The 14,868-nt window shown below is 52.0% G+C and overlaps 1 protein-coding gene across 1 annotated transcript in view; it reads right to left on the reverse strand.

Annotated features, from left to right (window-relative positions):
• The window catches only part of NPLOC4 (NPL4 homolog, ubiquitin recognition factor), a 67,884-nt gene that overhangs the window by 13,538 nt on the left and 39,478 nt on the right, over nucleotides 1-14,868 (reverse strand). Inside the window, exon 12 of the mRNA XM_032429437.1 lies at nucleotides 12,806-12,966. Within this exon, the coding sequence (XP_032285328.1) occupies nucleotides 12,806-12,966 (161 nt within the window). The remainder of the gene's footprint in view (nucleotides 1-12,805; nucleotides 12,967-14,868) is intronic.

A 14,868-nucleotide genomic window follows, 5' to 3' on the forward strand; every position in this document is an offset into this window, starting at 1 on the left:
TAAGCGTCTGCTTTCGGCTCAGGTCATGATCCCGCATACTGGGATCGAGCCCCACATCAGGCTCCCTGCTCAGCGAGGAGCCTGTTTCTCCCTCTCCCTCTGCAGCTCCCCCTGCTTGTACTCTCTTTCTCAAATACATAAATAAAATCTGTAGGGAAAAAAAAAAAAGCACTAGAAAAAATGTAGGTATATACACTTTTGGAGTAAAGAATTATTTCCTAAATATGATGACAAAGGCAGAAATTATAATGAAAAAGGATTTTTTTTTTTTAAGATTTTATTTATTTCAAAGAGAGAGAGAGCACAAGCAGGGACAGGAGTAGAGGGAGAGGGAGAAGCAGACTCCCCGCTGAGCAAGGAGCCTGACACAGAGCTTGATTCCAGGACCCTGAGATCATGACCTGAGCCAAAGACAGATGCTTAACGACTGAGCCACCCAGGCGCCCCAAAAAAGGATCTTTGAAATCAGAAACTATTTCAGCTTCTTTGTAGGAACAACATAAAGAAAATGACAGCCTGGCATGTGTTTGCAACATGACAAAGGGTTAATATACAAAGACCCGACAAACGATGTAGAAACAATGACCCGCCTCACAAATACCTACGTGCCGCCCCCGCCAAGGCAATTCACAAGGGACACAGGTGACTCCGGGATGAAGCGGGTGCAGAGCAGGGTCCTGAGAGCACCACTGTGCCCCAGCACGGCAAGGGCAGGGTGGTCTGCGGGCCAGCCTGCATGTACGAACTGTGCCACCTTCTTGGAGATTTGGGAGAATGCATTACCCCTGAAATACAGCTCTCCTTCGACAAGTAATGCAGAGCACACGCCAAGAGTGAGGCGTGGGATGGCCCACGAAGCACGGCGGACAAGTGCCAGGTGCTGGGCCAAACCCAGGTCCCTCAACAGCCAGCTCCTGGAAAGAGGGACACCCCCCCGCTGCCTACGTGCCCTCCTCCCCACAACCCCTGGGACTGCACCCACCTGCCCTACTGCCTCCCTGTCCTCTCACTTCCTCCAGGGCTTCCAATGCAGGTAATGCCAGAAATGGCTTGCTCAGCTGTGTTCCTGTCCCACCAGGCCAGACCTCAAACACGAAACACTGGCCCCTGGCTCTCAGTGTGCTACTCACCGCAGCTTCTGACTCCAGCGCCTGCCCGCTCACCCCAGCCAGAGACCTGCTCCAGCCTGGGTCCCCCCTGCCATCCCGGAGCAGCCCAAAGGCCACAGGGAGTGTCCCCCCTGCATGACAGCACCAGCCATCTCACTGGGTTCCCCAACTCTGTGCCCCAGCATGACCTTCTACAACAATGACCTCCTGCCCGCAACCTTGTTTCCAGCCCCCTCCTACCACGTCTCATACTGATTTCAGGCCCACCTCACATCTCCCTCCTGCTGCCCTCTCCCGGCCCAGCCACCGGCATGTGAGGCTTGTGCTGTGAAATCCCCCCGCTTCCACGTCGCTCCAGCAGGAATGTCCCAGCACCACCTTCCATGTCTCTGTCCGTGCTTTCCCACCACCCACCTCACCATCTTAGCACACTGGTGCTACCACAGAGCCTCAGCTCCCAGACGCACCATGCCCTCCTGACGTGCGGGCCCTGGATGGGCTCCCCCGACCTGGCTCTCACTCTCTAGGTTCTGCAGTGCCCTGCCACACCACACTGGGACACCCCCCCCAGTCGCCCCACAGACAGCCCGCGAGGAAGACACCAGTGTGACTTGTCCCAGGACCCAGGTGTGACACCTGGCATAGTCTCCAGGTCTGGACTGAGTGAAGAGGCTACCATTACAAGCTCACCATGTGTGCACAACGGGTGCTGGAAGGGCAGGGGGAATGGTGCTGGGGTGCCTGTTTTCCTATAACCAAAAATTTCTGATTTTCCACAATAAACACTGGATTTCATATCAGTAAAGTGTCCCATACATTAACTTAAGACAGACCTGTACTCCTGATCCACATGAAACTCTGAACTGTGACACAGCCCCTCGAGGTCCTGCTACCCGTCCCCGGCCGTCCCCTCACCTGCTGTCTAGACGCTCACTCCCAAGCTTCCAGCAGCTCCACCTGTTTGTTGCCTTGCTCTCAGCTGATGACTGGCTTCACCCAGACCAGCAAACTGGTCCTCCAAGACTCCCAGTCCCAGCCCTCCACCAGCTGCCTGCCAGCTCGGGAGCTAGGGGCCCACGTCCGCTCCCACCGGCCCCTCCCTGTCTCCGGATGCCCCAGAGCCCCTTCCCACACCAGGTCCTCTCCCATCACCAGTCACCCTTTGCCACAGGGCCAATGCCAGTAGCACACGCATGCGGTTTATTTCTCTTATGTTAAAAAAAACCCCAAACAAGAAAAGTGTCTTGACCCTACTTCCCACACCAGCACCGTCCACTGCCCCACATGCCTTCCCAGCAGACTCGGTTCTTCCCTGGTCTCTTTTTTAAACCCATGCTAACCAGCCCCACATTCTCTACACTAGCTGCTCAGGGCCCCGACGGTCATGTGGTGCCGACAGCACCCCCATTCTGGACTTGTCAGCACCATGTGACAAGGAAACTCTTTCTCTGCTTGGCTTCCAGGTGCCCCCTGGCACCCTGTGGGTGCACACTCAGCCTCTGCTGTGGCTCACCTGTCCATGTTGAAGGTCCTTTTGGCCCTGGATGCTCGTCTCCACCTCTACGCCCCAATGATCGCATCCAGGCAACAGCCCCAAACACCATCCGCACACCACGCCTGCAGACCCACCTCCAGGTACACCTCACTCTCCCAGGCTGCACGCTCACCCACCCCTGACCAGAGGGTGCACTGAGGCACACCAGGAGCGCTAACAACATCCAGGAACAACCAAAGTAGCTATCATATATTATGATTTAGCCAAATACTCAATAATGTACTCCTTTATCTTTATATTCACCATATAAACAACTGACCTAAAACAACAGGAAAGAAATAAGAAGGAAGTATGCCAGATGCAAACAGTGGTTACTGATCACCAGGCCTTCCTCGTGTCTTTCTGCAGGACCAACCACGAACACGGAAAACTCTAGCTTTAAATTATGAAAGGAACCGACGTATAGAGCGAAGAAGCATAGAGAGAAAGAAAGGAAAAGACCACACTCCTCCCCTCCACCCTGCACACCCCCAAGATAACCCATGCCAAGCGGTGACTCAGGAAAAGCACTTGCTTTTACAAACAACAGGCCGTGGATGTCACTGCAGTCCCCCCGTCCCTTCCTTCCCATAGTGTCACAGTGGCTCTAGGTTATACCTCTCCCCTCCCCCCAGCCATTCTTTGCTGGCTGCATAGTACCCGCTAGGAAATACACATCAGAGCTGTGGACAAGCACCGACCACCCTCCCAAAGGACCCCCAAGCTCTCCAGGCCTGTCCTCTGTAAACACACACATAGGAACGTGTGCATAAACACCCACACACGTATCTCGATGCTGCATATGCAGGTATATGTATAATTTTACATTTTGAGTTTTATCCCAGATCTTTAACTTAAATTGAATTAATTAACATATACTGCATTATTAGTTTCAGAGGTAGAGATCAGTGATTCATCAGTTGTATATAACACCCAGTGCTCATTACATCACGTGCCCTCCTTAATGCCCATCACCCAGTTGCCCCATCCCCCACTTCCCTCCCTTCTGTAACCCTCAGTCTGTCTCCTATGATTAAGAGTCTCTTATGGTTTGTCTGCCTCTCTGATTTCATCTTATTTTTTCCTCTCTTCCCCTATGATCCTCTGCCTTGTTTCTTAAATTCCACATACGAGTGAGATCGTATGATAATTGTCTTTCTCTGATTGACTTATTTCACTTAGCATTATACCCTCTAGTTCCATCCACGTCGTTGCAAGTGGCAAGATTTCATTTGTTTTGATGGACGAGTAGTATTCCATTGTGTGTATGTGTATATGTACCACCTCTTCCGTATCCATTCATCTGTGGACGGACAGCTGGGCTCTTTCCATGGTTTGGCTACCGTGGACATTGCTGCTATAAACACTGGGATGCAGGTGCCCCTTCAGATCACTACATTTGTATCTTTGTATCCTAGATCTTTAAATAATTTTCAAGCACACGACTTCCATGGCCACATAATATTCTACCCCAGAGATATATTCTAATTTAATGCCCCATTATTGGACTTTAAGATTGCTTCCCATTTTTGTTATCACAGACAACATGACGAGTAGCCTTGGATGAACCTCGGTGCATGTCCCATTTGCAAGGCTGACTCAACCCAGCCACAGCCCACAGCCCACAGGAGGACCAAGAGGATTACTTCCATGTTTGCCCTCAGAGGCCTCTTTGCTCAAACTGATTTTCCTACAACATATGAGAAATGAGTGTCTCAAATCCTACAAGGCTATAAAAAATTGTGGGAAGCACTGCTAGCGTGCTCTCACTAACAGGCGAGTAAGCAGTCCAAGAAGACCACAGCATGCCTAAAGCAGTAACACAAGCTCCTGACAAAAGGGAGCTCACTTCTTGGGGCGCCTGGGTGCCTCAGTTGGCTAAGTGTCTGACTTCAGCTCAGGTCGTGATCTCAGGGTCCTGGGATTGAGTCCCACCTCGGACTCCCTGCTCAGCGCCTTGGGCTCCCTGCTCAGCTGGGAGTTTGCTTGAGATTCTGTCCCTCTCTCTCTCTGCCTTCTCCCCACTCATGCTCTCTCCTTCTCAAATAAATAAATAAAACCTAAAAAAAAGAAAAAAAAAGGGAGCTCACTTCTTAAGTGCAAGAAATTTACAAAACATGGAAGTAAAAAGCAAATTTCCAACTCAATGAAGGGTACTACCAAACAAACAAACCCACAGCAAACTCATAGTTAATGATGAAATCCTGAAAGCACCTCCTTTACGGTTAAAAATAAGATAACAGGGCTGGTCACTGGACATTGTTCTGGAAGCCCTACCAGCAGGAGCGGAAATGAATGGGAAGGGAGAGACAATTGCCATTCCTGGACAATACGCTCATCTGTGCAGAAAACCCAGAAGAATATACATGTAAATTTGGGGAACCAATAACAGATAGGAAAGTTGCCAAACAAACATTTACCAGTTTCAAACAACAGTTTGAAAACGCAATTTTAAAAAGACACTATTTATATTATGTAGAAACTATAAAGTACCTAGGAACAATCTAACAGATGATGGGCAGGACCTCCGTGCAGATGACCCTAACTCCCTGAGAGACACCTGGGAACATCGAACAGGTGCAGCACCCCCCACATGTGCAGGGGAACTCAGCACAGAAAAGGGCGCGATGAAATCCTAATAAAACTTGTTTGTTTTGCTGCAACTTGCGAGCTAGTGTTCAATCTTCTGTGGAGGAATAAAGGGTCAGGAGAAGTCAGGGCTGTAACCAATCAGGTATAGAGAGTAACCGCAGAGTCGGAGTGGTGGCAAGCACATGGTGTTGGTGCCGGTTGAGGAAAACCGGCCAACGGAGCAGAGAGCAGCAGAGACACACATCCTGGGTGAGGGGACAGCAGATGACCGAAACACCACAGATCAACAGAGTCCAAAGAAGAGGGTTCTTTTCAATTAATGGGTGTTCAGACAGTTGATTATCCATATAAGATTAAAAAGAAAAGTAAGAAGTAAGTTGGGCCTCTGCCTCACCCCATACACTGAAAACAATTCCAGGTGGGCTAAGAACCCAAATGTGTAAGACAAAAGCATAAACCTCATACAAGGTGACAGACTATCCTCTGACTCAACTTGCTGAACCGTAACGACAAGAGTCACAAAGCTGACCATCGTAAAACATAAACCTTTGGCATCAAGACACCACAGACAGGAGGAGCCGTGCTAAGAGCTGTCACACAAGTGACTGACAAAGGGAGGAGACGGAACATCGCGAGAACACCTACAAATCAACAGGCAAAAGACACAACCACCCAGGGAAAAAAAAAGGAAGCCGACTTGAACATGCACATCCCAGGACACAAGAAGAGCCAACACACAAATAAAAAAGGAGTCTGCCCTCACTTAGCATCAGGTCGGTACAAGTTACGACACGATGACAGAGTGTGTGGAGTCTGAGTGGCGGCTGACACCTGCATGTGGCCGGGGGGCCATCCTGGGGAGGGGGCCCAGCAAGTGTCTGTCAACCACAACACACAAGTTGCCTGGTTTAAGGAAAACCAGCACAGGAGGTACAACTAGGGAGAGAAGCAGGGAAGTTGTAGCTCAGCTGTGCACAGTGGTCACCTCATGAGAATGAGGAAGGGGTGGAGGCCTAGGAGGGTCCTAGGAATGTTTGGTCCTTAAACTCCAGGTGAGAGACTGGGTATTATGTGATGTTGTACTTCTTAAACACGTTTTATAAATAATCTCTATTTGATATTTAATTTTATTTATTTTTTTTTTTAAAGATTTTATTTATTTATTTGACAGAGAGAGACATAGTGAGAGCAGGAACACAAGCAGGGGGAGTGGGAGAGGGAGAAGCAGGCCTCCCGCGGAGCAGGGAGCCCGATGTGGGACTCGATCCCAGGACCCCGGGATCATGACCTGAGCCGAAGGCAGACGCTTAACGACTGAGCCACCCAGGCGCCCTGATATTTAATTTTAAAAACTTCGAAAGAGAAACAAATAGTCTGATTCATCTACAGGGACACAGTTATTCATCTTATGCACGAAAGGGTTTCCTGAGCTTGTGCTGGGGTCGGAAAGCCTGGCTGAGGAACCTCAGGTGTAAGACACGCTGAGCTCTTCAATGGGGACACCAGGTTCTGCCGTCACCCACAGATCCACAAGCTTTCCTGAAAAGGGTTAAATGAAACTACTGTCCAAATGCTCAGAATGGCATCCTCAGGTCCTAAAAAGGAGTCAAAACATTGATTCTGCATTACAAAACATCGCGTCACAAATGCATCCTTGTAAGACAGGAACTTTGGGGGGAGGGGGCAATAACACGCTCCTATTTCTCATACTGGTTCCCAGCATGGGGTGGTTTGATTTGTGAACATTTACTAATGGTTTAAAACTGAAGTGCCTGCTCCACAAATAGGAATTAAGGGCGAGGTCTATGCTTTCAAGCCCAATTGTTACACACCATGGGGGATGGGGGAGGAGGGAGGAGGAGAAGAACCCCTACACAAGGGGCGAGGAAGCGCTTTCTCGAAGACTGATAAGGGTGCCCCTCCCCACCGGCTCCATTGCTGCCCCAGCCCCGAGAGGCACCGGGAGGCACCGGGAGGCACCGGGAGGCACCGGGAGGCGCCGGGAGCCCAGCCGACGCTCAGCTGCAGCAGTCTGGAAGGAGCAGGTGCAGCAGAGCCGCCGTCCTGCGCTCCACAGCCGTTTCCAGAGAGTGGCTGACAAGAGCACACCTCGCGCCTTGGGACATTCGCCTCCGCTCGCCGGCCCCGCGATTCCAGCCAGGGTTCCAGCCAGGGTTCCGGAGCGCCGCCCGGGGCTCCCGCGGACCCCACAGCCCCAGCAGTTGTGCTGCAGCAGTTGTGCTGACTCCGAGACAGGAAGAGAGGCGAGGAGGGGCCGGGAGCCAGGACACAGGCGCTGCGGAGCGGGCCCAGGCCCGCTGCCCCGTCCCTTCCCATCGCCCGGGCATCCCCTGCCCGTCAGACCTTAACACAGATGATGCGACTCCACACAGCGACTCAGCCTCTCCTTTTTTCTGATGGGTGAGGAAGTGAATTCTTTGTTACAAGGGCTTCAAAAGTCCCTCTTCAGGGAGAGGCCCAAGCCTCCTCAGCCCCGGGACCTGCCCGCCACCCCCGCCCCGGCAGGCTGAGTGATACTCAGGAAGACCGAGACTGAGGACTCCATGCTGCAGACAGCTGCACCTGAAGACGTCCGGAAAGTGAAGAAAGTGCCTCACCACAGACCCACGTGGTGCGATTCTGCCAGGCGAGCGCACAAGCAGACACAAGCAGACGAACGACAGGGTTCCGGAACGGGAGGCTCAGGGGTGGGCAGCTAAGGCGTGCGGGGTGTCTGTTTCGGGGACAAAAGTGTTCCAAAGTCCGATGGTGGTACATGAATATGTGCGAATATGCTAAAACCCACTGAATTCTATACTATCAGTGGGTGAACTGTACTGCATAGGAGTTATATCTCAGAAAAGCCACTGAAATATTTAACTTAAAGGGCACCTGGGTGGCTCAGTCAGTTGGGCACTTGACTCTGGTGCAGGTCATGGTCTTGGGGTCTGGAGATGGAGCCCCACGTTCGGCTCCCCACTCAGTGGGGAGTCTTCTTGAGATTCTATCTCTCCCTCTGTCCCTCCCCCTGCTCTGTCTCTCTCTCTCTGTCAAATGAATAAATAAATAACATCTTTTAAAAAATTGCTGGAGGGGCGCCTGGGTGGCTCAGTCATTAGGCGTCTGCCTTCAGCTCAGGTCATGATCCCAGGGTCCTGGGATTGAGTCCCACATGGGGCTCCTCGTTCAGCAGGGAGCCCGCTTCTCCCTCTGCCTGCCGCTGCCCCTGCTTGTGCTCTCCTTCTCTCTGACAAATAAATAACATACAGGTGGGGTGCCTGGGTGGCTCAGTCACTGAGTGTCTGCCTTCGGCTCAGGTCATGATCCCAGGGTCCTGGGATCGAGCCCCACATCGGGCTCCCTGCTCGGTGGGAAGCCTGCTTCTCCCTCTCCCACTCCCCCTGCTTGTGTTCCCTCTCTCGCTGTGTCTCTCTCTGTCAAATAAATAAAATCTAAAAAAAAAAAAAAAAACTGCTAGAGGGACGCCTGGGTGCCTCAGTCGGATGGGCGTCTGCCTTCAGCTTGGGTGATCCTGGGGTCCTGGGACTGAATCCCACATCGGGCTCCCTGCTAGGTGGGGGGCCTGCTTCTCCCTCTGTCTGCCTCCCTCTCCCTCTCTCTGCCTGCTGTTCCCCCTGCTTGTGCGCTCTCTCTCTTTCTCTCACCAATAAATAAATAAAATCTTTAAAAAAAATTATTCTTTAAATTGCTAGAAAAACCAATTCATTGTAAAGAAATTAGATCATCAAATTTTGGCCTAGATATCCTGGATAAGGTATAGTGGCCACAGAGACCATTCTCAGTAACAGGAACTATAATCACTAAAATTTGTTATCATTAAAAATGTTTAGCTTCGGGGCGCCTGGGTGGCGCAGTCAGCTGAGCATCCAACTCTTGGTTTCAGCTCAGGTCATGTCTTGGGGTCATAGGATCAAGCACCGCATCGGGTTCTGTACTCGGGGCAGAGCCTGCTTGGGATTCTCTCTTTCTCTTTCTTTCCCTCTGCCCCCATTCCCTCCCCCTGCTTTCTCTCTCCCTCTCCCAAATGAATAAATAAATAAATAAATCTTTAAAAAAAATAGTTAGCCTCATTATTGATTGGAGAAGTACGGGAAGAGGCACTACTTGACCACACCCAGTGAGGGTGAGGGCGCGGAAACAGGAATACTCCCTGACTGCTGGCACCTGGTCAGAGGAAACCCCCAGATCCCACCTCCTCCCATTTCCACGCCCCGGCACCTGCCCGGCCTCCTGGACCCAGAGGTGCTCGCACACGCGCACCAGGATTCGCAGACCAGAGCTCGGCAGCTGAGTTACTCATAGAGGCAAAACCCTGCAGACCACCAGTGTGGCCCCGGCAAGGAGAACGAGATGGGCTGGGGTGCACCTTGCTCACCAGTGGAAACAAATGCACTCGGGTTCTACACGGCCATGGGCACAATGCAGGGACGTGAGGGACGTGAGGGACGGTCACACAAGAAATTACATCACGGTGGTCCCACTTAAACACATTCAAAAAGGGGTATACGACGATACATACAAGCGGTACAAGTAAGAAAAAACAAGGAATGATGAACCCGTCAGAGGGGGCTCCCTAGGGCTTCTATAGCACTGATAAATTTTTTTTTTTAAGATTTTATTTATTTGACAGACAGAGAGTGAGGAAAAAAAAAACGCATGCACACAAGCAGGGGGAGAGGCAGAGAGAGAGGGAGAAGCAGACTCCCCACTGAGCAGGGAAGCCAGACTCGGACTCAGGGCTCGATCCCAGGCCCTTGGGATCATGACCTGAGCCAAAGGCACACACTTGTCACCGACAGAGCCACCCAGCTGCATTTTAAAAGCTGTTAGAGAGTTGTGGGCATATGATGCAAAATTTCTGCAGTGTATGGGGTGGAAATGTCCACGTGTTTAAACTGCACGAGGCAGCAGCCAAGCTGGAGACTTCTTAAGGACAAAAACCGAATCTCCCAGTCTTTCAGGGCCAAGGAGACAAAAGTGCAAAGCCTGGAGGACCATACTCTACGGAAAGGCAAGAATCAGCAGCAGACGGAGTCTTACACAGAATGCGAGTCAGACCTGACCCAGCGAAGTACTGCGTCAACGTAGTGGACAGCCCGTCACCCCAGTTCCCCACTGGAGGAAGGGGCGGCCCTTTCTGGCGGAAAGGTCCTCCAGGGTCTGTGGCTCTTTAATATGCCATGACCAGCACACAACAAAAACTTCCCAAACACCCGAGAAGAAAAAACAGACAACAGCTGCAAACCCACAGATGATACATGTGCTGGACACAAGGGTCTGAAAATATGTGATCACAACCCATAATTAGAAGAGGAAAAAAAATCAAAACTGATCCAGAAATGACAGATTTAGTAGATAAAGACATTAAAATGCTCATTATAACTGCATCGCAAATGTGCATACAGTCGAGTAGAGACCTATGAGCACCGGGCGAAAGCTGCGGCGGTGACACAGTGACCGGCCACACGGTTTGCTAGCCAGGAGCGGCCACAGCCCAGACACACACAAGTCAGCACGTACAGGCTGCAGGACTCAGCCACGCAGACTACCCAAAATGAAGCACAGAAAGAAAAAAAATGACGGGGCGCCTGGGTGGCTCAGTCATTGGGCGTCTGCCTTCAGCTCAGGTCATGATCTCAGGGTCCTGGGATAGAGCCCCGCATCGGGCTCCCTGCTCAGTGGGGAGCCTGCTTCTCCCTCTCCCTCTGCTGCTCCCCCTGCTTGTGCTCTCGCTCTCTCTCTCTCTCCTCTCAAATAAATAAAATCTTAAAAAAAAAAAAAAAAGACTGAAATAAAGTGAACAGAGCACCAGTGAGCCGCGGGACGACTTCAAGCAGCCAAATACATGGAGTCCCCAAAGGAGATGGAGGAATCAAAACCAACAACAAACCACCAAAACCAAAAAACCAAAAGATACTGAACAACTGGCATCCACAGAATTCTAAAGATGGTCCTGAAAAATCTCCCAGCCTCCTCCCCAGGACTGTAACTAAGACAAGAACTCGTGCCCACGGACACGTTCCCTTACGTGGCAAAGGGGATTTTGCAGGTGTGATTAAGGTCACTAACCCACTGACTCTGATGTCAGGAGAGGACCTTGGGGCAGCTGCGCGGGCCAGATGGATCAGCAAGAGCCTGTCGAGCACGCCCGGGCAGCGGTGGTCAGAGAAGCACACCCCTGCGGGCCTGTGGGGCAAATCAGCAGACCACCATGCTGTGAGCAGCCGCGGGCTGGATGCCCAGGCGCCTGGGGCCGCCAACACCTCACACTGCAGGTCATCAAATCAGAGCCCAACCAACATCACGGTGGCTGAGCGAAGCCCAGAGCCCGACCGTGGGGCTGTGAACGCACACACGAGGGTGGTCTTATGGCCACCAGTGTACAGCTACTTGTTACGGCAGCAACACAAAATGAATACAATGGCCAAAAAAATGACACAACTCACGGACCCAAGAAGCTCAACAAACCCCAAATGCAGGACACATGAGGAAAACTACCCAAGCACATCAAGACCAAGTTGCTAGAACGCAGTAATAAGAGAACATAAGGGATGCCTGGGTGGCTCAGTCGTTAGGCGTCTGCCTTCGGCTCAGGTCATGATCCCTGGGATCAGGGTCCCGGGATCGAGCCCTTCATCAGGCTCCCTGCTCAGCGGGGAGCCTCCTTCTCCCTCTCCCACTCCCCCTGCTTGTGCTCTCTATCAAATAATAAACAAACAAACAAACAAAAATAAATAAATACAGAGAGAACATAAAAAGCCGCCAGTAGAAGTCCCATTATGGAGGGAGGAAGCCCCGACAGTGACAGCCAGCTTTCCCGCTGGAAACGCCCAGAGTCTAGTAACAGGGGAGCCAACCTGTCAACCTAGAATTCTTTATACAGTGAAAACAGCCTTTAAAATGAAGACAAGATACCCTTCGGACAGACAAAAGCAGCCTCACGCCGGGAGAGACAACTGAAGGAACCATCCAGGCAGCAGGCCGGTGCCAGAGAGAAACCGAGTCTGCCCAATCAGGAAGCAAGAAGGTGCCTGGCCCGTAAGCAGGAACAACTGCCAAGCTGAGGAGGAAAGGAGACTCTCTCCGGTCCTAGAGGGAAGCACCTAACTCCTACATGTTCAAACAGGACATTCTTCAATAAAAATAGCTTTTATAGCTTTCACAAGAAACAAAGATTTAGAAATGGACAATGATGTGTCTAAATCGTTAACTCCCACTTTGGTGCCCTGAGGAGAGCCCACGTACCCACCCCACAGCTCCGTTCCTGACTCCTGCCGAGGCTCTGATATATCCAGGCTTCTTATGTTCAGAAACGGAAACTGTGTCTGTGTTGCAAGGGTTTGATGTGGTGCCCTATATCCCCAACCCGGTGTGTGCTCATTCTACTTTTGGTGAGAAACCCCAGACATGCTCTGGAACGCCTTTATCCACAAGGCAGGCTCTGACCCGCCACAGGGGACCAGCGGCTGACAGGACCACGGAGTCTGACACAGGTCAGGGTTCACAGCATTCCCCGTCCACCATTCCCTCCGCACCTCGGTGGTCTTACCTTATAGAACACGTCGGGCACGTACTGCTCGCTGCTGGACTCCTTGGCGTAGCCGAGCTCGGGGGCGTCCTTGCAGGGAAGGAGGCACTCGTCGCGGACCAGCGCCATGCACTGATTGGACACCTGGTACCCTTCAAAGTGGACCTGGTTGTCGGGACCACCTGTGAGAGAGAGACCTTCATGGGGAATCCACCAGAGGAGATTCAAACCAAGTCTGTATGTGTTCCTCATCACTTCGGACCCACAGAACAAATAAACCCTCAAGAGTCTGTCTTGGGTAAGAGTTGAAAAGCATCTGACGGCAACCTGACAAGTGGCCTGAGCACACGGCCTGGGATGCAGGGCAGGGAGGCACCACCGCAGCTCCTCCAGCAGGTCTCTACTCCCCGCCCGAACTGTGCGCCGTGTCCTCAAGTACCAGGGACGTGAATGGCAGACAGCGCCCTGCATCCCAGCAAACTTTTGCTCCTGAGTGGACGGAGCGGGGGGATGGAGGTGGACGGGACAAATGGTGAAAACCAGGCCAGTGTTTGTACCGTGGTCTCTCCCCCGCAGCCACCACACTGTCTTCCAGCACCACACCCGGGAGGTGCAGCACTGCCCCCGAGCCGGGGCCGCCGCGTTCACTGTGCCGGGCACTGCCCCGCGTGCCTTTCACCCCAACCTCTCCATCGTCACGCCATAAGCCCTCCACTGTGACTTCAAATTAGGGACATGGACAGTGCAAAAGCCGCTGAGAGGGAACCATCCAGTAAGTTCAATGGAGCAGGCACCTGGCTGAGATCCTCAAGAGAAGGACGGGCACCCTGTCGAAGGCGGGCCCTGAGCGGAAGAGGGAAGACCAGACGGTGGGGACAGCTGACTTCCACCACCACACACGTGCACTTGCACCATCGGGTTAGGCTCTAACATCTGTTATCGTTTCCAGCTTTGGAGAATTAAAGAAAAACCCTCAACATCTCTATTTTAGTTTCTTTGACAAAAACAAAATAATTTACTGATCAGGGAATAGAAATTTTTTCCATCTGGCTTTCAAACATTTACCAGAAACCAGACCTGGTGGCCAAACAACCAGAGAATGTGAAGGGCGGGGGCAGAACAGCCTAGGAGGGGACAAGCCAGGGGCCTGCCGTCTGCTCAGCTTCGCGCACCGGAGGCTGACCGTGGCCGGCTTCAAAAAGCGCAGTCAAATGGACTCCAGAGGCCCAGTGGACAACCAAGCCGAGCATCTCTCTGTCCCTCGCTCACATACTCAGGAGAGCTGGGCATGACCACTCCCTAACGTCAAGGCCGCGGATGCAGGGCGCATCACCCCCCGCTGTGCTCGGGGTTGGGGTCGGGGGGAGCAATATCATGGGTCCCTGGGTATTGCAGTCAGTTAAGTGTCCAACTCTTGGTGTCGGCTCAGGTCATAATCTCAGGGTCGTGAGATCAAGCCCTGAGTCGGGCTCCGAGCTCAGCAAGGAATCTGGAGTTTCTCTCGCTCTCTCTCTGCCCCTCCACACAAGCACTCTCTCTCTCTCTCAAATTATTTATTTTTTTAAAGATTTTATTTATTTACTTCACAGAGATGCGAGAGCAGGAACACAAGCAGGGGGAGCGGGAGAGGGAGAAGCAGCCTTCCCGCCGAGCAGGGAGCCCGACATGGGGCTCAATCCCAGGACCCCGGGATCATGACCCGAGTCGAAGGCAGACGCTTAACGACTGAGCCACCCAGGCGCCCCTAATTTTTTTTTTAAAGCAACATTAATCTGGGGCACCTGGGTGGCTCAGATGATTAGGCATCTCCCCTTCTCAAGTCAATCTGCCAAGGAAACCTGCACGTCGGAGGAAAGGGCCTGTAGCAGAAGAACTCTGTGCCTGGGACACAGCCTCAGGAAGGGACTCTCATGGCCCAGAGACATGGGTGGCCAGCCCACCAAGACAGGGAGTTTAAACTTAGGCTCAATGATGCATTCTCCTTCCACTAGATCCTTCAAGTCCACACATAAACCCCACAGTTAATCATGACTCTTCCTCCACCAGTCTCCAGCTAGAGCTGCTCTCGGCAGGGAGACGCAAGG

The sequence above is a fragment of the Phoca vitulina genome, unplaced genomic scaffold, assembly GCF_004348235.1.
Source record: "Phoca vitulina isolate PV1807 unplaced genomic scaffold, GSC_HSeal_1.0 scaffold41, whole genome shotgun sequence".
NCBI lineage: Eukaryota > Metazoa > Chordata > Mammalia > Carnivora > Phocidae > Phoca > Phoca vitulina.